The sequence below is a fragment of the Mya arenaria genome, chromosome 6 (genome assembly GCF_026914265.1).
Source record: "Mya arenaria isolate MELC-2E11 chromosome 6, ASM2691426v1".
Classification (NCBI taxonomy): domain Eukaryota; kingdom Metazoa; phylum Mollusca; class Bivalvia; order Myida; family Myidae; genus Mya; species Mya arenaria.
Genome location: NC_069127.1, coordinates 54,825,568 through 54,852,332, shown reverse-complemented (window position 1 = coordinate 54,852,332; position 26,765 = coordinate 54,825,568). Strand labels below are relative to the sequence as shown.

The following is a 26,765-nucleotide window of genomic DNA, read 5'->3' as shown; positions in this document are numbered from 1 at the left end:
TTTGAGAAACAGACCTGATAAATTGGTGTACCTTATTATTCGTACTTTGCATCGTTAAAGTTGCTGTGGTTTCTTTAACGAAAAAAAAATAACGAAACATTTTGAGTGAAATGGTCTGATGCTCATTTAGATTAAATGGGAAAAACAAAGCCAAACAAATTCATCAGCTATGTATTTTGTCCGTTTACCTGCTGTATACAAACGAAGCCCCATACTTCCTATCCATACACCTACATAATTCAAAATTGTAACATAGTAGTAAAGCAGACGACTGGAAACATGTATATTGACTGTAGTATGGTTTAAAGAGTAAACAAGTACATACTAACAAAAAGCAATAGGAAACAAGAGATGTTTGTCAAACATTATGCCCCCCCCCCCGAGCGCCATGTTGTCAGGATTATATGGACAATTGAATGAACTTTTCTTGGACCGAAATGACAGCTGATTTTGTCACTGATATTGGATGCCATTAAGGCATTTTTAAGATTATGACCAATCAAAGTGTGAGGATAAAGTGTGTTATGACCATGACGTTTAACTCTATTACCTCAAAATCATCAGCAAGTCACCAAAACCCTAAATGTCAAGTTTGAGGCCCATAAGCTCTTTTCATTCAATGTCGCTGTGACCTTGACCTTTGACCCCTTAAATCTCGGACGCAACCCCAAGTCAAGTTTGAGGGCCATGGGTGCAGGCATTGTCGAGTTATCACTCAAACAACATTTTCGCATTCACATCACTGTGACCTTGACCCGATTACTCCTTAAATCAATAAGGGCCATATACTGGTCAGGCGCAATTTCCAAGTCAAGTTTGATGATCATAGAATCAGGCATTATTAAGATATCTCTGGGAGAAGATTTGTTACATTTTTGTGTTAAAGGTCACCTTGACCTTGGCCCAATGACCCTTAAAGTCATAAGGGGTCATCCACTGGTCAGGTCCAACCTTCATACCAAGTTTGAGGACCATAGTTCCAGGAATTGTCGAGTTTGCTTTCAAGGTCAATGTTACCTTTACCTTTGAACCCTAAAAACAATAGGGGTCATCTACTGGTCAGGCCCAACCTCCAACTCAAGTTTGAGGGCCATGGGTGCAGGCAATGTTGAGTAATCACTCGGACCTCTTATCATTCAAGGTCACTGTGACCTTGACCTTTGACCCAATGACCCCGTAAATCAATAAGGGTCATCTACTGGTCAGGTCCAACCTCCAAGTCAAGTTTGAGGGCCATGGGTGCATGCATTGTCACTTTATCACTCAGAAACCTTTTACCATTCAAGGTCACTGCGATCTTTGACCCGATGACCCCCATATAATTTATCTACAGGTCAGGCCTAACTTCCAATTTAAGTTTGATGACCATAGGTCTAGGCAGTGTTGAGTTATCACTCGGACAAGCTTTAACATTCTTTTACTTTCAAAGGTCACTGTGACCTTGACGTTTGACCCATGGTCATGTACTGGTCAGGCCCAACCTTCATATCAAGTTATATAAGAGGACCATAGGTACAGGAATTGTTGAGTTTCATTTCAATGTCAATGTGACCTTGACCTTTGACCCAAACATCAAAAGGTTCATCTACTGGTCCGGCCAAACCTCCAAGTCAAGTTTGAGGACCATGAGTGCAGGCATTGTTGAGTAATCACTCGGACCTTTTATCATTCAATGTCACAATGACCTTGACCTTTGACCTCTTAAATCATTAGGGGTCATCTACTGGTCAGGCCCAACCTTCATGTCAATTTTGATGACAATACGTCCAGTAATTGTTAAGTTATCACACGGACAAGCTTGGGCTACCGACCAACCGACCGACCGACCGATTTAATTTAAGTTATATAATTGCAATGTTCAAGAAAGTTAACAAAAAATGCTGAAAAATGTTGCAGTTACTGTTTCTTCACACAAATACTAAAATAAGCGACGGACTAATGAGTTACAAAAATCTACGACAAAAATATGAGTCACCAATATTTTGTAAATAAGCAGGTAATCGTCAGCATTCTGAATAAATAACACAACGTTACGACAACAGGCAAAGCCTTCATGTTAAAATTTGTCCTTGAATATTGGCATAGTGCTTTTTGCTCGTTTAACCGAAGGAAGCGGCAGATCTGTTTCCTTAAAGAGCGACTCTGTGAGATTTGCCGGCGGTTCGCGCATAGGGAACAAGTAGCGATCATCTCCCTCCTTGACTTCCTTTATTTCCGAATCGTCGAGATTGAGTTTGCGCCTCTCCCTCGGATTATCCCCAGAACCAGGCGTAGATTGGATTTCAATTAGTTTGTCAAAGTCATCCGAACGCGTGACCTCCAACGAGTGACTTCCACCGGTGACGTATCCATTGTCGTTCATCTGTTCACCGTCCTAGAACAACAAATACAGCAAAGAATGGTAAATGAAAGATTGACTTACGCTCACGTTGATATGCTATTCAAGACCAAACAGTAATTAAACAACGGCTTTCAACAACACTCATTCGCAATAGTAACTGCTTGGCCGGTTATCTTTGAATAGGTTCTTGAACGAACATTTGTTAAAACCCTACACTAACAATATGTTCTATTTCGACAAACAATATCAAAGATGCATGTGTTTTTATGCATTAAGAAAAAGGACAATTCGATGTTAACAAATTCGCAAGATCAAGGCTTAAATGTACCAATAACAATATGTGAAATGTACATATCGATGCTATTAATGAGGTTTATGAAGCATGTACCGCAAACACCTATATTATCGCAAGAATGGACGTAAGGGAGATTATAAGAATCTTCCATGGCCGAGAGTGTAAGACCCTGCGCGAGGGTTGGGGTGAACCTATCTTACAGGAGCGGCTATGATAGATGTTTTTTCTCCCACCTCAGTTTGACAAAAGTAAGATAAAAATGTATGGATATGTGATAATTTGTGGTTGTCATGGATATGCGCGCAGTGATTAAGATTATGTTAATAGTCAAATCGGTCTTTAAATTGTTCTAAGGAGAGTGAAGCATTATTTCTTGAAAGGTGCGTGAAAACTGTTTTATGGTGACATTTGAAGAGAGAAATTATTAATTAGCATTGTAAATATTGCCACAAGACAAGGTTTCTATGATGCTACAGACGACAGTCTTCAGCAAGGGAGGTGATTACAATGTAATGACCATTAAAAAGGGGTTCCATACCGGTATGTGTTTTATCTTTGCCCCTTGGCAAGAAAAGCATTTCTAGCATTGTTAAATTATGGGATCTACTTATCTGAGGTGGGAGAAAAGAATTTCTAGCATGGTTAAATTTTGAATCTACTTATCTGAGGTGGGAGAAATGAACATTCTTAACACACTTGGTCAAGTCTTAAAGATTTGCACGAAGGAGAGAAAAAAACTCTCATAGGAAGTTTATCACTCACCATGTACGGCGTCGCCGCCCTCCCCTCATCCTCAGGCCGCTGGTACTTGCTGCCTTTTGAGAAAAGGTTCCCGAGCACCGAGTTGCTCATCTTCATGGTGGACCTGTACACCACGTTCGACTCTTCCGATTTAGTTGGCGGTGGGTGTTGATCATCGGTCTCTGGCACCACCTTAGAGAACTTCTGCTTCCGGGTGTTCTGTGTTACAGTCAAAGGGCAAACACTTTATATGGGGCTAGATACTTTGTGTGTTTCGGATTTCAAAGAACTAGATTGTATTTGGTGACAAAATTTGATAACATGAAATATAAGCATAATTTCGAATATAACTATAGTGTCTATATATTCAAACCAGGCCGATTTTTTGAGTGACAGAAACTTCATTTGATAAAATATCAGCATTATTTAGAATATAAATATTTAAATGGAATATCGGCATAATTTCGAATATAGATATAGTGTCTTTATTCAAACCAGGACGAAATTTTGAGTGACAGAAACTTGATTAGATGATATATCAACATAATTTCGAATGTAACTATTATCTCTATATTCAAACCAAGACGAATTTTTGAGTGACAGAAACTTAATAAGATAAAATATCAACATAATTTCGAATGTAACTATTATCTCTATATTCAAACCAAGACGAATTCTTGTGTGACAGAAACTTAATAAGATAAAATATCAGCATAATTTCGAATGTAAATATGGAGTCTATACTCAAACCAGGACGAATTTTTGAGTGACAGAAACTTCATTAAATGAAATATCAGCATAATTTCAAATATAAATATTCAGATGAAATATCAGCATAATTTCGAATATAAATATAGTGTCAATATTCAAAACAGGACGAATTTTTGAGTGACAGAAACTTGATTAGATAAAATATCAGCATACTTTCGAATATAATTATTATCTCTATATTCAAACCAGGACGAATAAGATTGGTGCACTTACTATAATTTTGATTTCGAACTTGAACTGTGCTGCAAGCAGATATATTTACCAACATTCTTGTTTAAAAGTGAATATCCGAATTATTTGGTTAGCACGAAAAGTGTATCATACTGTTAAGGAAGGAAATGACAACTAACCGCTGGCATCGAACTTTCCATGGGTGGAGCTCCACTCTCACCATCCTGTCCAAATATATCCGAGTACTTTTGCTTTAATCCCGAGTCTGTCGGCGTCTTTCCCTGGTGTAAAGGAAACATGAAAGGTTGATGCAGAATTTGCAATATTTTTAACAGGGGGAAATCCTCCCATCAGTAAATACAGCGTGTACAGTGCAAGCGGGGAACCATATCGGTCACGTGACCTATCGTGAACGAATTTTGGAGGGCAGGTGACATTTATTCTGAAGTGCATACTCATTGTTACATACCTTATTTCTTCTATTTGACACATGACAGTGAATCAAAGCATGGTTATACCATCTCAGACCATTGGCTCCTTTCATTTTTTAAAGATTTTGAAGCGGAATGATTTGTTATTTCAAAATCTCAAACCTTTCAGACTGAAAATGCTTGATCAAAATTTTGGTTTACAATTTCACCACATTGTTTGTACACCTACACCGGTGTTTGTCACTTTAGTGATTACACAGTGATTACGTTCAACTAATTTCATTTTTCTTCTAAGATATGTAACTTGTTTTCGTGTTTTTAAGAACACATGTGAAGCTTTCTCCCCAAATATGGTGTTTGTGGTGGTGAAGCACTAGAAATCAGTGTTGTTTCGTATTGGTCATTTGTCTATTGAATATAAAGGGAATTTATATAGTAGTCTGTGACCTGGATTGAATTGAACATAAGGTTTCTACGATAAGGTGAAAAATGAGGTTTATAAATGACCATTTTCTGTATATAGAAACAGCATAGCATAAGGCAATCACCGTTTAGAAAATACTCGTTTTTTGGCTTAAAGGGGCACCCTTTAGGTGCAAATGATATATATTATAGTGTTATGTTTAATAAATTTTAATGCATTATTTTGTTTTACTAATTTGGCTTTACTGATCAAATAATAAACAGCTTTGTGTATCGATAAAAAAGTAATTATGAGCAATGTTTCAGCGCGTGCAACGGGGTAATTTGTGGCCGTATTAACTAATGTATTTTTTTCTTATAAACACTTATATCTTTCATATTATGTGTCAGTAAATAACAACAATAACCTCTGTTTTGTTTTGATCACTAATGATCAACCTTTAGTATGGCCCTGTAAAGCTGACAGTCGCTCACGTAAGCAACTGTTTGTATTGTATCCCTACGATATCGTAGTGCTAACAGGGCAAGCGACAGAAACTTGATTTGATGAAATATCAGCATAATTTCGAATATAAATATAGTGTCTATATTCAAACCAGGACGAATTCTTGAGTGACAGAAAGTTGATTAGATGAAATATCAGCATAATTTCGAATGAAACTATAGTTTCTAATTTCAAACCAGGACGTATTTTTGAGTGACAGAAACTTGATTAGATGAAATATCAACATAATTTCGAATGTAACTATAGTGTCTATATTCAAACCAGGACGAATTTTTGAATGACAAAAATTTGATTAGATGAAATATCAGCATAATTTCAAATATAAATATTAAGATGAAATATCAGTATAATTTCGAATATAAATATAGTGTCAATATTCAAAACAGGACGAATTTTTGAGTGACAGAAACTTGATTAGATAAAATATCAGCATAATTTCGAATATAACTATTATCTCTATATTCAAACCAGGACGAATAAAATTGGTGCACTTACTATAATTTTGAGTTCGAACTTAAACTGTGCTGCAAGCTGATATGTTTACCAACATTCTTGTTTAAAAGTGAATATCCGAATTATTTTGTTAACGCGAAAATTGTATCATACTGTTAAGGAAGGAAATGACAACTAACCGCTGGCATCGAACTTTCCATGGGTGGAGCTCCACTCTTCCTATCCTTTCCAAATATATCCGAGTACTTTTGCTTTAATCCCGAGTCTGTCGGCGTCTTTCCCTGGTGTAAAGAAAACATGAAAGGTTGATGCAGAATTTGCAATACTTTTAACAGGGGGAAATCCTCCCATCAGTAAATACAGCGTATACAGTGCAAGCGGGGAACCATATCGGTCACGTGACCTATCGTGAGCGAACTTTGGAGGGCAGGTGACATTTATTCTGAAGTGCATACTCATTGTTACATACCTTATTTCTTTTATTTGACACATGACAGTGAATCAAAGCATGGTTATACCATCTCAGACCATTGGCTCCTTTCATTTTTTAAAGATTTTGAAGCGGAATGATTTGTTTTTTCAAAATCTGAAACCTTTCAGACTGACCATGCTTGATCTACTTGATCAATTTTTTGTTAACATTTTAACCGCATTGTTTGTATACCTACACCGGTGTTGGTCACTTTAGTAATTACACAGTGGTTACGTTCAACTAATTTAATTTTTCTCAAAAGATATGTAACTTGTTTTCGTGTTTTTAAGAACACATGTGGAGCTTTCTCCCCAAATATGGTGTTTGTGGTGGTGAAACACTAGGAATCAGTTTGGTTCCGTATTGGTCAATCGTCTATTGAATATAAAGGGAATTTATATAGTAGTCTGTGACCTGGACTGAATTCAACATTAGGTTTCTACGATAAGGAGAAAAATGAGGTTTATAAATGACCATTCTTTGTATATAGAAACAGCATAGCATTAAGGCAATTACCGTTTAGAAAATACTCGAATTTTGGGCTTAAAGGGGCACAATGTGGGTTCATGCAAAAATTATATATATTTTTTTATATATATTTAATGCATTATTATGTTTCACTCATTTGGCTTAGCTGATCAAATAAGAAACAATTTAAGCAATATTTTAGCGCGTTGAACGGGGTAATTTGTGGCCACATAGCTATTAATTAACGTTTTATCATATAAAGACTTAATTCCCCGCGATATCGTAGTACTAACAGGGCTAGCGGGGAATAAAATCGGTCACGTGATCAATTGTGAGGGAAAATTATACTTATCTGAACACTAGGCGTCAACGATGTAGGGATGGATGAACTTAAATTATCAAAACAAAAACATATCCATATGATATGCTTACAGATAAAATTTGTTTAAACTTTATTGATTCTTTCTTCATTTATTTTCAATTAATAGCTACGTGGCCACAAATTCCCCAGTTTAAAAAGCACCAATATATCGCATATTTGATAATCAAAGACAAAAACAGCATATAATTTGTGTACAGATAAATGTATGCGATATTTTGGAGCTATTTTAACTGGGGAATGTGTGGCCACGTAGCTATTAATTAAAAAATATTTAAATAATGTTTTGCATCGACCTATAATACGTCCCTTAACCGGCCATACAGGAGCGGTAGGACGGTACCACACCAAGCATTAATACGTTGGTAATGATAATGTAAACTAGATTCATTTATGACCCAGTTAATAAAAACAGCCTGCCAGCTGGAGTTGTATTCAATAAGCTACTTAGATTGAACTTAAATATAAGATTATAAACTAAGTGTTTTGATTGGCCTGTACTTTGAGCTGACCAATAGGCTGAATTGAATCAATGAGGCATGTCTAAAGATAAGGATAAGATCAATATTGAATACTGGCCCAGGCTTTGGCCTTAAATATATCTAAGTATGACCATCATGTTCATATATAAACAGCATAGCCCTTGGCCATTAACCGGTTGTAAAATTCGCTCACGATAGGTCACGTGACCGATGTGGTTCCCCGCTTGCACTGTACACGCTGTATTAAATGATGGGAGGATTTCCCCTTGTTAAAAATATTGCAAATTCTGCATCAACCTTTCATGTTTTCTTTACACCAGGGAAAGACGCCGACAGACTCGGGATTAAAGCAAAAGTACTCGGATATATTTGGAAAGGATATGGAGAGTGGAGCTCCACCCTTGGAAAGTTTGATGCCAGCGGTTAGTTGTCATTTCCTTCCTTAACAGTATGATACAATTTTCGCGCTACCAAATAATTCGGATATTCACTTTTAAACAAGAATGTTGGTAAACATATCTGCTTGCAGCACAGTTAAAGTTCGAACTCAAAATTATAGTAAGTGCACCAATTTCATTCGTCCTGGTTTGAATATAGAGATAATAATTGTATTCGAAATTAGGCTGATATTTTATCTAATCAAGTTTCTGTCACTCAAAAATTCGTCCTGTTTTGAATATTGACACTATATTTATATTCGAAATTATACTGATATTTCATGTTAATATTTATATTTGAAATTATGCTGATATTTCATCTAATCAAGTTTCTGTCACTCAAGAATTCGTCCTGGTTTGAATATAGACACTATATTTATATTCGAAATTATGCTGATATTTCATCTAAATAATCAAGTTTCTGTCACTCAAAAAGTCGCCCTGGTTTGAATATAGACACTATATTTATATTCGAAATTATGCTGATATTTTCTCTAAATAATCAAGTTTCTGTCACTCAAGAATTCGTCCTGGTTTGAATATAGACACTATATTTATATTCGAAATTATGCTGATATATCATCTAATCAAGTTTCTGTCACTCAAACATTCGCCCTGGTTTGAATATAGACACTATATTTATATTCGAAATTATGCTGATATTTTATGTAAATAATCAAGTTTCTGTCACTCAAGAATTCGGCCTGGTTTGAATATAGACACTATATTTATATTCGAAATTATGCTGATATATCATCTAATGAAGTTTCTGTCACTCAAAAATTCGTCCTGGTTTGAATTTAGACACTATGGTTACATTCGAAATTATGCTGATATTTCATCTAATCAAGTTTCTGTCACTCAAAATAGGGCATGTCTACAGATAAGGATAAGATCAATATAGAATACTGGCCAAGGCCTTGGCCTTTTGACTAACCAGTGCTCGACAGAAGCGGTATTAGAGGCACATACCGAGTACAGAGTCAAGGGTGAATTTACAGAGGCAATATATCTAAGTATGTCCATCGTGACATTGTGCATATATAAACACCATGAACCTAGGCCAATAGCCGGTTGTATTGTTACCTGTTATGAACTTACCGGTACTCGACAGTAGCGGTATTAGAGGCACATTTCGAGTAAAGAGTATACGATGAACAAAGGCAACATATCTAAGTTTGACCATTATGTGCATATATAAACAACATGGCCCTTGGACGTTTACTGGTTGAATGGTTACCGATTATGGACTTACCGGTACTCGACAGTAGCGATATTAGAGGCACATACCGAGGACAGAGTCTACGATGAACATAAAATATATATTAAGTATGGCCATCATGTGAATATGTGAAGAGCATGGCACTTGGTCAATAACTGGTTGTATGGTTACCGGTTATGGACTTACCGGTACTCGACAGTAGCGGTATAGAGGCACATACCGAGTAGTGGAGTCTACGATGAGCATACGTAGTCAATATCTGTATGACCATCATGACATTGTGCATATATGAACAGCATGACCCTAGGTCATTAACCGGTTGTATGGTTACCGGTAATGGACTTACCGGTGATCGACAGTAGCGGTAGTAGAGGCATATACCTACTACAAAGATATCTACTATGATCAGTAGAATTAAGACAGCACCAAACGCCAGAATTATATCCGGAAACATCGCTGGAATGAAATAAAAATTATAGGTTAATCATGTCTTATAGGTAAAAGGGTATTAGAGAAATTCCCTGTCCGAGACTCCGGCCCATTTTTGCAAAGGCAATATATACATGTTAAAATAGTTTACATATATATGGAATACCTTTACAATGCATGCCAGGTAAATGACTTAGATAAATAACCATACATGATGGCAGTATTAAGTATCAGACGGTACTTCGCTGCTTTTGAAAATATCGGTGTTGTCGTGGGTTCCAGGACAAAATTAGTCTGTATCACGAGTAAAAGTGTATGGTATGTTGGTTTGTACCATGCAAACAAATGCAGGCACTATCTTGCAAACTGTATAATACTATTATGAGAAAAAAATATGTATAAAGACAAGGTTTCTAAATTTAAGTCAAAGTGCCAAACATTATATTTAATACCAAACACGCAGGTTGGCTGTATTCCACCCCAGACGCCTGTAGACTCGCACGAGATAATGGGGTCACCGACGAGGGCGTAGTTTGTGTTACAAGCAAATGATGCGAGCGAACCCTCGTGTCGACCCCAGGACATGTCCACTTTGCCGTTCTCGATACTGCCAATGAGGGGACATTCTGGGGGTTAGAGCATTTTATTAAAAATAGGAGCATATCGGGCCATCGACCAGCGTATAATTTGTGTGACAACCGACAACACGTGTTCTCTTTTCCGACATTGCCAATAAAGGGACATTGTTGGGAGTAGAGCTTGTTATAAACAATAGGAGCATATCGCGCCATCAACCAGCGTATAATTTGTGTGACAACCGACAACACGTGTACTCTTTCCCGACATTGCCAATAAAGGGACATTGTTGGGCTTGTTATAAACAATTGGATCATATTATATCAACCGGCGTATAATTTGTGTGACAACCGAAAGTTGTGGCGACCCCGACACATGTACTCTTTCCCGTTCTCGATATTGCCAATAAAAAGGGACATTCCTGGGAGGACAGCATGTTATTAACAATAGGAGCTTATTGCGTCAGCGACCGTTGTTGTGTGAAAACTGGCAGTTTTAAGAGGCCCTTGAGGCGACCTCAATACATGGACACATTGCAAATAAATATATATATTGGGGTTTAGAGGATGTAATTAACAATAGGAGCATATTGTGCCATAAACCAGCATATTGTTCGAATGACAACTGAAAGAGTCATGGCGACCCAAACACATGTAGTCTTTCGCGTACTCGATATTGACAATAAAGGAACGTTTTGGGGAGGAGAGCATGTTATTAACAATAGGAGCATATTGCGCCATCAACCGCGTATTGCCTGTGTGAAAATCAAAAGTAGCACCTGACGCATTGCGGCGACCAATATACATGTTTACTTTCCCGTTCTCGAAATTGCCAAACAAGGGACATTTTGGGGAGTAAAGCATGTTATTAACAATAGGAGCATATTGCGCCAGCGACCGTTGCTTGTGTGACAAACGAAGGTAGCAACTGTCGCCTTGAGGCGACTCTAATACATGTACATTTTTCCGTTCTCGATATTGCCAACGATTGGGTATTCAGAAGTTATTCAAATATAGGGTCTTTTGACAATGAGTAAGTTTGGATAATACACATATTTGGCAAGAATATCCGTGTCGCGACTTAAAGACACGCCCGCTTTTCCGTCGTTGTTGGTACCAAGTATTCGTTCAAAAGATACACTTGTTAAAAGCTGTCGGTTCAATCGAGGTTAAGTAGAACTTATCGGATTTTAAAACATAATGGAATTAAATAAACCGGAGTATCTTAAAATATTCAAATGATAAGGCGCGTGTGCACTGTGTCGCTCAACATGTATGACGCTTCACAAATTCTCTCCAATTAAGAACCGTCTACGAATGTGTGTATATTAACAAATAACTATAAAAGCAAACAAGTAAATCCAACCTTAAATCAAAACGTACTTATAAGACACGATGGTGCCGTGCCGCTCCACGTGGACGAGGCCTCGCAGATCCTTTCCGCCTGGCCGACCAACTCGTACCCGTCAACGCACGTGTAATATATAGTGTGACCCACGGCCAGCCCCTCCGTAGTGTTTACGCGTCCGTTTGCGGGGAAACACAGGCGCTTCGCATCCTTTTATGGGTTAAAGTAAAAGAAGCCTTGACTTTAATATTGATTTGATGTATGAGCTGTTGTCTGCAGTATTAACATTGTACAAAAACAGTCCAAAACAATTCTCGAATTTTACCCATATAACATGCAATTTATTTCATTAAAAAAACTTTCTTAAAGTTTCACCAATCATTGTTTAACGCAAATGTGATTTGGATTATGATGATATTCAAATTAAGTTAAATTCAATACAACATAACTGAAATACGGGAGTTGGAAATATTCAAATTATTCCAATAAGCAGATTCTTCTTAACTTTTCAAATAGATTTAAACGCCGATTCTAAAAAGCGGTATAATCTAGTCAAAAGCACAGTGTATCTTTGAAAACCACAAACCGAACACGCAGATTGGCGCGGCGCCACTCCACGCGCCGTTCGACTGGCACGTGCGCACTTTGGAGCCGACGAGACCGTACCCGACAAAGCACGAGTACGTGGCTACCTGTCCAACAGAGGTTACCGACGGATTCATAACCTCTCCCGTTGGTTGGGTTGGTCAGGGTACCACAATCTGAAAAGAGGGGAGGAGTTTGATGGTACAAGGGTACCACAATCTAAAAGGAGGGGAGGAGTTTTATGGTACAAGAATACCACACTATTAAGTGAGGTATTTAGGTGGGGGGGGGGGGAGTGGTACATTATTTTTTTTTTTAATTTTAAATTGAAAAAAGTTCCTTGGCTAATGTATAAATGGTAAAGACCGTGCTCTTTGTAAAATTGATAAAATTACAAAAAGGTGGTATAATATTCTTCTTTTTTTAAATTAAGTATAAACATAACATCTATTAAATGAATGATTATCTGGACGAAGCATTTACTAATTCCGCATACCTCCTAATTGCATATAGAACTGTTTTTTCATTCTTTAACATTTATTGTTTCTAATGAAGATAAAAAACCCATTCCTTTTCTCCATCACACGTAAACCACCATTAAAGCACCCTACCTAAGAGACATCCATCTATATCCGGGTCATAGAATTCACCGGAAACTGCGCACAGGCACCGGAGGGAGCCGAGGCCGTCGTTACGACATGTGGCGTCTGCGGTGACGCACTGTGCCGTCACGCGACAGATCTCGTCGTAGATAACACCCACTAGTGAAAATATAAAATATTTCTATTAAAGTTGCACTCTCACAGATTGACCGATTCGACAACTTTGTCATTGTTTTTGTCTCAGAATCGGCTGATTTTGGCATCAGTGTTTTCAAATCATTCATTTAGTATAACAAGCATTAGAACAGATCTTAATTGTTTCGAAAAAAAAATTAATTTTTCTTAAAGCATCCGTAACGCATTAAGCCATAAATTATCAATATTCGAGCGTAAATAATATTAAAAATAATGTTATCCGATATTTTGTCAGCCGTCTTTTATCACCAGTTTTCAGACAATTTGTACCGAAATATGGGTCATGTCAAGAAAAAATATTAAAATCGTTGTCACAACGGTCACTATTTGAGACTGTAGCTTTGACAGTGTCGAGAAACACATTCTTTTATTCAAACAACCATCCTGATATACGCCAGAATATAAATGTCGACAAGAATTACAATTACTTAAATTATTCGCAAAATACACCAAGTCCAAGTCTACGACAATACATCGATTTCGACAAACAGAAGAGCTAAATTGGGAAAATCTTATATTAACATGAAACGGTTTGGGAGACTTACCCACAAAGCAAACACCGTGGTCTGACCACGTCCCGTCCGTCTGACAAACGCTGGTCGCAGAGCCACTTAACGTATACCCTTGAGTACATGAATACGTCGCCGTTGCACCTACTTAGCGTTACGTCGGGATAGCTGACGTCGCCGTTTGCGATGGACACCGGCACTCCACAATCTGTGAAATGGCGTTGAAATTATCAATGAAACGGTCCTCATGGTGCATAGACGTTGCTACACGCGTGCGAACCAATTCATGATTAGTTTAAAGATATACTCTTATTCCCCAAAAAGATGTACCACAACTCATTGAATTGTTATAATTCACCGAAACAGATGAAAACATATCACAAAACAATGGTTCTTATAAAGGATATCGTGTAAAATTTGAAAGAGAGGTGCAGAAAACTCGGTATTTCTTCCTTTTGAGACGAAAGTAGATTACAGTAAATCTTTTAGCACTCACCAACCATTTACTATTAGTGCGTTTTCAGCTATTAAATGCACAGTTACAATCTTATAATCAATAATCAATATTTTCCATAAATGCATTATTTAGTCAGAAGTTAAAGTTTTATCACTTTAATTGTTTGTCATATTTGTTTATGTAATTAATTTTAAATACGAGTGTCACTTTAAAGAATCGAGCTCATATTCGACTAGTTTTCTATGAGATAAGGCACTCTTCTGGTGGTACCACCAAAAAGCAAGCATCGCAAGTTAACAAAGAAAACTTTCATTGTTCAGATCATTAAGTTCCCAAAAAGTTTTTTTCTTAAAGACAACACAATTTACAATTATCTACTAACAGGTTCCCGCCAAACCAACCCATGAACGTGCACGTTTATCCCTTTTCAACAGCTCATTAACACGTCCACAATGCCATTATAAAAGTTTTTGAACGCCGGGTAACTGGTACCCGTTCAATACACCATCACACGGGCCGACTATGAATTGACCTTGATAACATACTGTGACCTCTACAAGTTAAGCACGTGTACCATTTCAAAATGCCATTGCATACTGTTTCTGTATTAACCCTTAATATTCAGGGTCCTTTCAAACCCACTCCGATACGTGACACGTGTACGTTATCCAGTTAAGTATGCCATCACACGTGCCGACACTAACTGATCTTGAATACAAATGACTGCCCGTTAAAAAAGTCATAACACGCCCCACCATTATGAATACCCTTTAAATTATGGGTCCATTCAGACCCATTTCGATACGTTTCATTTGCACGCTTAGCCATTCAAAGGCGTCATAACACGTGCCGCAACTGGCCTTACATGGTAAACACAAGGTGCAGCCAAATCATTGAGCCCTGTCAAGCACTTGCACGTGTATCATTTCAAAATTAACTTAAACATGCCGTCATTTGACTGACCTTGAAAACACAGGTTCCATCTAGCATACTCAAGCACCTGCACGTGTACCCGTTCAACATGTCATGTCATATGTCGCCCGTTTACTGACATTGTGTATACAGTGTACAGCCAAACCCTCGAGCTAACTCAGGCACTTGCACTTGTCATTACAAGTGCCGCCATTTTACAAACATTGAATACACTGGAACCCGACAAACCCACACAACCACGTGTCACGTGGACGACTACCTGTTCAACATATCACTACACATGTCGCTGATCTATTGTCTTTGAATACAAAGGATCCGCCGAACATACTTAAGTACTTGCCATGATCACGGTTACCCTTTTCAACATGTTATTACACGTTCAACTATCATTATTACCTGGACCACACAGGGTGCCTCCGAACCCACTCAAGCACGTGCACGTGTAACCGTTCAACATGTCATTACATGTGCCGCCATTTTTGCAAGGATTCGAGGCACACTCGTCCACCTCTGGAAAAAGAAGAAGAAAAAAGATATATATTTAAATCCATACATTGATGGATGATAAATTGTGATACATTATACTATTAAAAGCAACCCTTAAAATAAGGCAAGAATATTAAATGTAAAACGAAGTGAAATTTGAGTGCAGTGTAATAAATCGAATCGTTGGGTTAGTTCTTGTTTAAATGTGTGATAAGTTGTGCTGCGAAATTCAAAACTGAAAAAGCACACTGTGCCAATGTTGGGAGACATTGAATCTCATAAAGATAACTTCACTAGTTCTTTACAATTTTAAATGAAACAAACAAAGCGCAGTCAGCGCCGCTTACAGAGCCCCCCCCCCCCCCGCCTTCGGTCTTTTAACAGAGTTTGATTGATGAGTTTAGTTTCTTAAACACTTCGACAAACAATTTCACAATACGGCCGCCTGACGGAGCACTGTCAAAACATTATTCTGGAAACAGATTTGTCGAAGTGTTTGATGAAACTAATGACCTTATCAAACTTCGGTAATAAAATAAAGGCGGGCCTCTTTAAGCGACATGGACTGCCCTTTGTTTTATTTAAAATGGTGTAGTGAAAGAAAAGTTATCTTTGATTTAAGTCTTTATTTTTAGCGAAATGTTGCTTTCCGACGTAGCATTTATGACGTTATTTATCACGTGGTATACACACACACTATATCGAGGAAAAGCTCTTTTAAACGTTGTTTAGGTAACACTACCTTCACAAACGGTCGCCGTGCTGCTCCACGAACCATCGCTCTGGCACGTGACAGAGGCGTCACCGTTCAGCGCGTATCCCGTATTGCACGAGAAAACTGCGATCTTCGTAACCGTCGTGCCAGTCGGTCTGGTCAACAGCGCCGTTATTCGGGGATGACAGTGTCCCGCAGTCTGAAAAGTATTTTAGTAAATGATAAAAAAGTATCAAAAGCAACCTTGATACTTGTGAAAAGCACGATGCTGGTGTTCGCGGCGCCTGCATTTTTGTCAACGCATATCAATTATCCGTGCTAATTTTTAACAAATAAAAAGCTGACTTGGACGGTTTATTATGTTCTCGGTAGTTCCCGGCCAGGCTGACACAATTAATACTTCTATATTTCATTTGATCTATTTTCACGCTCAAACTGGATGCCATCAATATATTAAAATACCCATTCATTTATCCTACCTACGGGGATATACGTGACAGGTCTAGTCTTGTAGGTCCCTGACTGACCTTCCGTGTGCACAATGGTTGCGCAGAATTAAGCACAATCGTCTGTACACGTGACGGGTGTAGTCTCTTAGTTCCCTACCTTGCCGGTATATTGCCTGTGCGCTATGCTGCTTGCCCTTTATCTTACCTATGAGGCTGCACGTGACGGTTCCAGTCTTTTAATACCCGGACTGACAGTGCCGCTACACATCCCGTACACATTAAGGGCGTATTTAGGGCGCATTTTGAGCGCATACTTGGGCACTGGAATCTTTGTTATCTAAAGTACACGCGTATTCCATTTTACCTATGGGGCTGCACGTGGCGGGTCCAGTCTTGTAGTGTCCAGACTGACAGACACATTCGATACCGCTACATTCCCCTAATACAATATTCGCACAGACGCCCGAATCTCCCGAGCATGTGTCGCCAAGCTGACCTTAAACGAAAAATCATATATAAGACATCTGAGTCAATACACAACTTATCGTGTACTTGTATGTCTAACGGACACATTAAAATCTATAAGTGGTTTGCAATTTACTGCTTTACACGTCAATCTATTCAAGAGCTGTCGTAGGACAGCGCACTCGATTTCACGTCGCGTTTTCTTAGAAATAATGTAATAATAATGAAATATGTGCCTGTCAAAAAAGTATAAATAAAATAGTCAATCAAGGGCCATAAATAGAATTTAAGGTTACTATATAGTTATCAAACCTTAGAGCGTGATAGGCATGAACAGCTGTATGGAGTTTGAAGTCCATTAAATTAGCGGTATTTGAGATCGGAGTTAATACCCCAATTTGCCCTGAAATTTTAACCCACTTTCTGAGTCGATTAAGGGCCATAATGCGTATTTGGGATAACACTGAATGATGTAACCGAATTGTTTAATGGCCGTCAGAATTTGTGTGAAATATGAAGTCAATTTAATGAAGGGTATATAAGGTATTTGCGAAAATCCAAACTTGCCCTTAACTTTTACCGGACGCCGGGGCGAGTAGTTTAGACCTTATTTTTTGAATTTTCCAGCTAAAAATGGCTCACTGACACTCGTTCGTTATCATTATTTTGTCTATGTAATAATCGAGTTTACCAACATAGGTAAGTGCGCACGTATCTATGAATGCAAATGTTTCTAAATGTGACATTCAGAGCGAAATTGATCTGGTGGAGGACAAACGTTACACGTTAATTTTTGGAATAACAATTTCCCTCAATATTAGACAGTGGTATCTATTTTGGACCACTTTTAAAAAACATCACTGATTTTATAATACACAAGTATACACTATGTACGTAATTAATTTGCAAAAATCGTTATTAACAAACGTACGACTGTATATCGAAAGATGAGTTTCAGTTTGATGTCCAGCGATTGTCACACTTAATTCAAAGGTTCGCTTGGAAAATCAAATGAACATTTTCCTAATCCGACTTATGACGCTTTTTGTTTTAAAAAATACTCGATAGCAACATAATAATCTAAAAATCGATCGTACGATACGTGTGTTGATAAGGTAGCCCGAATAAACGTAACATTGTTTTCTATTACCAATCCGATGACATGGGTAAGCCTATCATTTTTCCTCCACAGCCTCCATAAAACCCAACCATATATTTTCCGTTTAAGGGAAACCGTTTACGTATACCCCGTTCACATGGAACCCACCTGTCTGGCAGTATGCCCCTGTAGAACCATTTTCAAGCAAAAAATCCTAACTAATTCCAGCTCTTACTAGTTCTACATGTGTCGCCGGTATGTCCGTCCGTACACAAACACTCGAAGCTGTTCACCCTGTCCGTACAGGAACCCCCATTCAGGCAAGGATTCGAAGAACACTCGTTAATATCTGGAAAAGAAGATCGGTGAAACTATGAAATTTATGATTTGTAAACGTTGGGAATTTCATTTGGTACCCACCTGTTTTGCAGTAAGTCCCTGTATAACCATCTAGACAGATGGCAATTAACCTGGTCAACACACAATGCCCCGTTCACGCGGTACCCAACTGTTTGGCAGTAAGTCCCTGTATAACCATCTAGACAGATACACACGTAGCCATTAATCTGGTCCACACAGTGCCTCGTGTCAAGTGGTACCCACCTGTTTGGCAGTGTGTCCCTGTATAACCATCTAGACATATACACACGTAGCCATTAATCTGGTACACACACAATGTCCCGTTCACTTGATACCCACCTGTTTGACAGTAAGTCCCTGTATAACCATCTAGACATATACACACGTAGCCATTAACCTGGTTCACACACAATGCCCCGTTCACTTGGTACCCACCTGTTTGGCAGTAAGTCCCTGTATAACCATCTACACATATACACACGTAGCCATTAACCTGGTTCACACACAATGCCCCGTTCACTTGATACCCACCTGTTTGACAGTAAGTCCAGTCCCTGTATAACCATCCAGGCAGATACACACGTAGCCATTAACCTGGTTCACACACAATGCCCCGTTCACTTGGTACCCACCTGTTTGGCAGTAAGTCCCTGTATAACCATCCAGGCAGATACACACGTAGCCATTTATCTCGTCCACACACGAAGCCTCGTTCAGACACGAGTTAGTCACACAATCGTCAATGTCTGAAAAAATGAGACCCTTGACAACGTGTTGACAAAGTGAACCAGTGTCGAGTGACATAAATTCAATCTTACCGTAACTTTGAGCAAAGTAATATTAAATGTATGTAACCATTACGACTTCATGCAGGTTTTAACGCGAGGCCCATTGCTCCAAGCGTTCATTGAATATCTAGGTCATCGGTCATTTAAGCTAACTCACACATATGTGCAGGGTTTCAACATAAAATGATGTTTGAATGATGAAAAACCATTCTTGCTATTACCCAATGTTTCCTCAAACTTCGGAGATTTTCGGTATTGCAATGTCACGTGGTGACTAATCACATGACAAATCACATGACTGTGTTCGCCCATTAAATGCTTATAATACCCGCTAGTAAAATATACATGTGACATACTAGACATATGATTAGCCGTGAATAGTACACTTACAGGGACTTATGAATGGCACTGTGGGACACGTATGATTTGCCCTACTTGACACAGTGAGTCATAAATGGCACTGTATTGAACACTTACATAGACTCATAAACGGCACTGTATGGCAAACTTATCTGGACCTATGAATGGCACTGTATTGCACAGTTTAGGGACTAATGAAAAGCGCTGTACGATAAGCTTATAGGGACATATGACCTTCGCTTCAATGGCACAGTGACTTATGAATTTCCCTGCATGGCCTACCTAAATGGCACTGTATGACATATTCACAGGGACTTATGAATGGCACTGTATGGTACACTAACAGGGATTTATGACGTGCCCTGCATGGTACACCTAAAATGAGTTATGACACACTTACGTTGACTATCAAATGGCCCTGTACGTCACACTTACAGGGACTTATGAATGGCACTGTATGGCACACGTACAGGGACTTATGACTTTCCATGCATGATACACTAACAGGGACTTTATAGATGACGCTCTATGGCATACTTACAAGGACTTACAGGGACTTGAGAATGGCACTGTGTGGCACACGTGCAGGGACTTATAAATGCTACTGTATGATACTTACAATGACTTGTAAATGGCATTGTATGATACACCTATAGGGACTAATGAATGGTACTGTATGACACACGTACTGGGAATTGTGAATGGCACTGTATGCCACACCTTAAGGGACTAATGAATGGTACTGTATGACACACGTACTGGAAATTGTGAATGGCACTGTATGACACACCTAAAGGGACTAATGAATGGTACTGTATGACACACGTACTGGGAATTGTGAATGGCACTGTATGAAACACCTAAAGGGACTAATGAATGGTACTGTATGACACACCTACTGGGAATTGTGAATGGCACTGTATGACACACCTAAAGGGACTAATGAATGGTACTGTATGACACACGTACTGGGAATTGTGAATGGCACTGTATGACACACCTAAAGGGACTAATGAATGGTACTGTATGACACACGTACTGGGAATCGAGAATGGCACTGTATGACACAGCTAAAGGGACTAATTAATGGTACTGTATGACACACGTACTTGAAATTGAGAATGGCACTGTATGACACAGCTAAAGGTACTAATGAATGGTACTGTATGACACACGTACTGGGAATTGAGAATGACACTGTATGACACACCTACTGGGACTTATGAATGGTTATGTCTGGCACACGTACTGGGAATTTGGAATGACACTGTATGACACACTTACAGGGACTTATAAATGGTACTGTTTGGCACACTATCAGGGACTTGAGGATGTCACTGTATGGCACACGTACAGGGACTTGTGAGTGACAAGGTATCACACACTTACAGGGACTTACGAATGATTCTGTCTGGCACACGAACAGGGGGACTTGAGAATGGCACTGTATGACACCCATACAGGGACTTGTGAGTGGCACTGTATGACACACTTACATCAACTAATGAATTGCACTGTATGGAGCACTAACAAGGGCTTATGACTTGCCCTGCATGGTTCGATTACAGAGACTTATGAAAGGCACTGTAAAGCAAACTTGAATCGACGAATGACCTGCCATGCATGGTACACTTATATGGACTTTATAGATGGCGCTCTATGGCACACTTACAAAGACTTAGAAATTATATATTAGAAATGATAATGTTAGTCACACTTACATATACTTATAATTGACACTGTATGGCAAACCTATAGGGACATATGAGTGACACTGTATGGAACACTTACAGGGAATTAGAAAAATCGCCCTAAAATGGCACACCTACAGGGACGTATGAATGGCAAATTATGACACACTTACAGGGGCCTAGGAATGAACCTATAAGGAACACTAACACGGACATAAGTCAGGCACTGTATGACACACTTAAAGGGACTTTTGGATGACACTGTATTGCACACTTACTTTGTTCACAGAATGTCCCATCATAGCCGTCCACACACTGGCAGGTGTATGAGTTCACTTCATCGACACACGTGGCTCCATTCTTACATAGATTGGATAGACATTCGTTGATATCTGTAACAAGGAAGGTATTTTTTCTAACCCGACCCTGGCCAATTCAATGCCATGGACTGGTTTTACAAATTACAGTCGGATAAAAAACCAAGCCTACGTGAACTGATTAGATTTCAGTTTTAATCATTGAATTATAAATTGCAGACGAAAATGATTTTTGAAGCTGGCTCCTGATCAATACGTCTATAAAGTGTCAGTCACATCATAACAGCCACCTTAAAACATGTGCATATTAAGTACACACCTTAAAAGGCCACCGATGTGCTTATAATGTACGTATTCTGCCTTATCATGATATAATTGTTAACATAGAAGTTTGCGATAAATAAGACTAACAAACAATATAAACTTCCTTCTTTGGGGTAAATGTACAGCTGTCAAGAAATCATCCTTTATATTATATTATGTCTGAATGAAAAGTAGTGAGGAAGTGAAAGGAGTTCTTTGATTGGTTAAGACTAATAAGGAAGTGAAAGGAGTTGTTTGATTGGTTAAGGATAATAATTGTTTGATAAAACATCCTCTGACCTACATCTGGGTGTAACAAAAATAAAATCATTTTTCTGACTACAACTTCTACCTCTACTACAACTGTTTCTAATAATAAATTCGCTGTCAGAGTGGCCATTACAAGATGGTGTGGCCAGGTTTGAAGTACGATGACTATTGGCTTACTTCCCTCCCTTACAAGATGTTGTGGCTAGGTTTGAAGTACGATGACTATTGGTTTACTTCCCTTCCCTTACAAGAATTTGTGGCGAGGTTTGAAGTACGATGACTATTGGTTTACTTCCCTTCCTTTACAAGAATTTGTGGCGAGGTTTGAAGTACGATGACTATTGGTTTACTTCCCTTCCCTTACAAGAATTTGTGGCGAAGTTTGAAGTACGATGACTATTGGTTTACTTCCCTTCCTTTACAAGAATTTGTGGCGAGGTTTGAAGTACGATGACTATTGGTTTACTTCCCTTCCTATACAAGAAGTTGTTGATAGATTTGAAATACCATGAGTACTGTTTCACTGGCTCGTATTCCTCTTTTGGGAGTCAAAATTCTGAATGCACAAATGTAATACATTCGGAGCTCCTCAGTCAATTTTATCGAAAACAACCTCGGATATATGCTGGTACATCACTAGAAATAGTCCGTAAAATTTGAATTATATCATTAATTACATGTAGTGTTTTAGCTTGTATTTATTGATCTAAGTTTAAATAGATTGCACGTGACGTAGATAATTGAAAACATAAGTAAGATTCCCAAGAGTAAACTCATTAAGTTTAACTGCTTAAATAAATTACCACGCGATCTACTTGCAGCGGACTGACACATACCGATTTCTGAGTATGCAAACCGTCCATATACACCCGATGATGCGTTCGATAAAAATGACTGTGGAGCTCCGAATAAAAATCATGAACAATTCAGTTTTGATGTATAGAAAATATCCGTGTTATTTGAAATTTGTGAATGCCAAACACAAACCAAATGTGTTCAACAAATATGTATATAAAAAGCTAAGATCCAACCATTTTCACAGTTGTCTCCATCAAAGCCATCAGCACACGCGCAGGTGTATCCGCCTACAATGTCTGTGCACACGCCACCGTTAATACATGGAGAAGGCAGGCAGTCGTCAATATCTGGAAATATGATTTGACATCACTGGAGTTTGGTGTAGCTTTAATAACTCATGTTCTACTGGTACTTGCACAAGCATGGCCTAAAACACGTGAAGCCAATTGTATAGCAATGGATAAGGCTTTACCAGCTGTTATTTTTTTGTTTCTTGGTTGGATTATATTATGCAGAAATTAAATGAATAAAAAGATGGATGAAAGAAAAGGGTATTACATTTTGGTACATTCAAGTACTAGCAGTGGAAATTGTCATAATATAAGCGAATTGGAACTCATACAACATGTCTTTGTCACTACCTTCACAAACGGGCGTGGTGCCGCTCCACGTGATATTGCTCTGGCACGTGACAGAGGCGACACCGATCCGCGCATATCCCGTATTGCACGAGAAAAGTGCGATCTTTGTGTACGTTGTGCCACCGGTCTGATCAACAGCGCCGTTATCTGGGGATGACAGTGGCCCGCAGTCTGAAAAGTAATTTATTTTTCGATATTTTAAGTAAACGGTTGGAATTTACAACTATAACCTTGATGCAAATGAAAAGTGCGATGGTTGTGTACGTGATGCTTTCATTTTTGGTCAACAGTAATGTTCCTGGAAATCAAGTTTCCGTGCTGATTCTTAACATAAAGGATACTGCATGAGACATTCATTGGTATGTAACACCGACCTGGCAGTCGCATTCCGCTTCAGTTCTGTGCGGTATATAAACGACACTAGTGGCTGCAATACAATACCCATGCATGGCTCCAAACCTCTAGGGGTGCACGTGGCAGGCCAAGTCTTGAAATACCCTGACTGACACTAACATTCGTGGTTATAATGCCTGCCGTATTTCAAATATCCGTATATTCTTTTTTATTTACGGGACTTCACGTGACGGGACCAATATACTATACGGACCCAGACACATTCTGTGCCTCTACATTCCCAGTATTCAATGTTTGCGCAGAATTGAGCACCGGTATGTATATATTATAAGTACCCGTGTATTCAATATCACCTACGGGGTTATACGTGGCGGGTCCAGTCTTGTAGTAGTCGGACTAACACACTCATTCTGTGCCGCTACATCTCCTGTGCAAAATATTTGCGCTTATTATGCATGCACTGTTTTAATTACCCGTGTATTCCATCTTACCTACGGGGCTGCACGTGTCGGGTCCAGTCTTGTACTACCCGGACTGAGAGACACATTCCGTGCCGCTAAATATACTTACACATTATTGGCACAGAGTAGAGCACTGGTGCCTGTACCATCTAAAGTACCCGTGCACTCTATCTTACCTACGGGGCTGCACGTGATTGGTCCAGTCTTATAGTACCCGGACTGACACACACATTCTGTGCCGCTACATTCTCCGAACACAATATTCGCACAGATGCCCGAATTTGCAGAGCATGTGTCGCCAAGCAGACCTTAAATAAAAATATACATAATAAGAAAGGTGAATAATTACGCCACTTGAACCTGAACTTTTTGTCCAACTACGCGGAAACATTTACATCCAGGTCCATTTTATAAGAGGTTTGCAGTAATCTAGTTTAGTTTAGACATATTTAATTCAGCATCATTATCAAACACTGCAACATTACATGTCGTATTATTATATACATGATATATTGAAACGGATTAAAACAAAAGCTTAGCTTTTAATGTTGTTTTTCTGTGGATAGTTTTACTTACAATAATAAGCGGTAGAATGAACACTTTTGATTATGTATGTTTGAATGAAAAATTCATATGTTAACAAGAATATGTTACGAAAAAAAGACAAATGCAAGGCATCATAAAAAAAGACGTAGATTGGTTGAGTAAGTGTGAAAAGATATACAGATTATTAAGGGAGATAAACAAGAGAAAAAGAGAGGGAGAACAAGATTAGGTATACAACAATAGGATTAGGAAAATAAGATTATAAGTATCTTCCATGGCTCACAATTCTTCCAGCGTCGTTTTGATTATTTTGCAATTATTTTTTGTTGTAGTCAATGCAATTACCTAACTAATATCAGTCTATAGAAAACTCAGGTGAAATACAAGGTTGTCATTTACAAGAGAACAGAGTTGACATTGTTTTCGGTGGATATAAGGCTACAAGCCATTTGTCAGCCTAAGCACGTATGCTATTGATGTCTCTTTGAAGTATTTCATTTGCCCTTCAGTGTTCTTACACAATGGTATAAATACTTGCTTTATTTGCAAATACATGTAGTCTGATATTACTCCAGATGAAATCAACAATCTCGTTTACTGAAACCAAAAATAGTTAGAGACATAAAATAGGTCTCTGTGGAACTCAAGCCTCAAGAAAGACTCAACTTGATTTAGAAACGAAGATAACAGAACTTTGCCTGGTGATTGATGAGATAATTAGGAAACCATAACAGTTAGTTGCCGCAATCACCAGATCCTTGTAACTTGACTAGCAGACTTTTATGCCAAACTTTGTCAAAGGCTTTCCTGATATCAACTAACGACCTGACTTCAAGACCGCATCTAAAGCCTTATAAAATGTTTTAAAGAGGAAAGTAAGCTGATTGACAGTGGAATCGGCTGGAGGAAAACTGGAGGAAAACTGGACTGAAAGGATGTACAATGTTTTCATGACAAAGATGTGCTTGTGATAAACCCGTCAAAACAGCTTTCCTATTGTTTTAAGTAAGGAAAATAGCCGATAGAGCATAGAACGTGACGTGACAACAGCATAGACAAAAGCATCTTTCTCTGCCATGGGAAATACCAGTAGAGAGTGGCATATTCAATTGAGAGTCATTTCTATTAAGGATAACATGCGATTAGGTAACTTTATTTGGTGATGGCCATGAACACGTATAAAGTATGTGAATTACCTGAAGGGTATTTGAGTTATAAACTGGACGTCAACGCCTAAGGCAACAAAAACACTGACGCCGGAGCAAGTAGAAAAGCCCCCCTTATTCTTCAACAAGTCGAGCTAAAAATGACTCTCTTACGCACGTTATTTATAGCAGCTGTGTCCATTTTATTATCGATGTTTCCAGAATGCACACGTAGCTATGAATTTAATGGTTTCTTATTGTGACATTGTCTCCTGTGGAGTTAAAACGCGACA

General features: G+C 38.6%; 2 protein-coding genes across 2 annotated transcripts in view; both read right to left on the bottom strand.

Moving 5' to 3' along the window:
• Window positions 1–276: 276 nt before the first annotated feature.
• Window positions 277–12,624, bottom strand: LOC128239134 (uncharacterized). Its single transcript, XM_052955626.1, has 8 exons — window positions 12,530–12,624; window positions 11,979–12,153; window positions 10,473–10,646; window positions 9,938–10,047; window positions 6,311–6,412; window positions 4,499–4,600; window positions 3,399–3,596; window positions 277–2,374 (listed from the first exon to the last, which is right to left on the bottom strand). Exons 3-8 carry the CDS (start codon window positions 10,603–10,605, stop codon window positions 2,057–2,059), a joined length of 963 nt encoding a protein of 320 aa, XP_052811586.1. The 5' UTR covers window positions 10,606–10,646; window positions 11,979–12,153; window positions 12,530–12,624; the 3' UTR covers window positions 277–2,056.
• Window positions 12,625–12,672: 48 nt separating this feature from the next.
• LOC128237904 (neurogenic locus notch homolog protein 1-like) overlaps window positions 12,673–26,765 on the bottom strand; it is a 31,271-nt gene continuing 17,178 nt past the window's right edge. The window contains exons 22-33 of the mRNA XM_052953482.1: window positions 24,958–25,089; window positions 23,967–24,137; window positions 23,559–23,672; window positions 21,916–22,029; window positions 19,431–19,544; window positions 18,674–18,787; window positions 17,239–17,370; window positions 16,453–16,624; window positions 15,621–15,734; window positions 13,871–14,042; window positions 13,140–13,289; window positions 12,673–12,704 (exon numbers count right to left, since the gene is read on the bottom strand). Of these exons, the coding sequence (XP_052809442.1) occupies window positions 16,512–16,624; window positions 17,239–17,370; window positions 18,674–18,787; window positions 19,431–19,544; window positions 21,916–22,029; window positions 23,559–23,672; window positions 23,967–24,137; window positions 24,958–25,089 (1,004 nt within the window). The 3' untranslated portion in view covers window positions 12,673–12,704; window positions 13,140–13,289; window positions 13,871–14,042; window positions 15,621–15,734; window positions 16,453–16,511. The remainder of the gene's footprint in view (window positions 12,705–13,139; window positions 13,290–13,870; window positions 14,043–15,620; window positions 15,735–16,452; window positions 16,625–17,238; window positions 17,371–18,673; window positions 18,788–19,430; window positions 19,545–21,915; window positions 22,030–23,558; window positions 23,673–23,966; window positions 24,138–24,957; window positions 25,090–26,765) is intronic.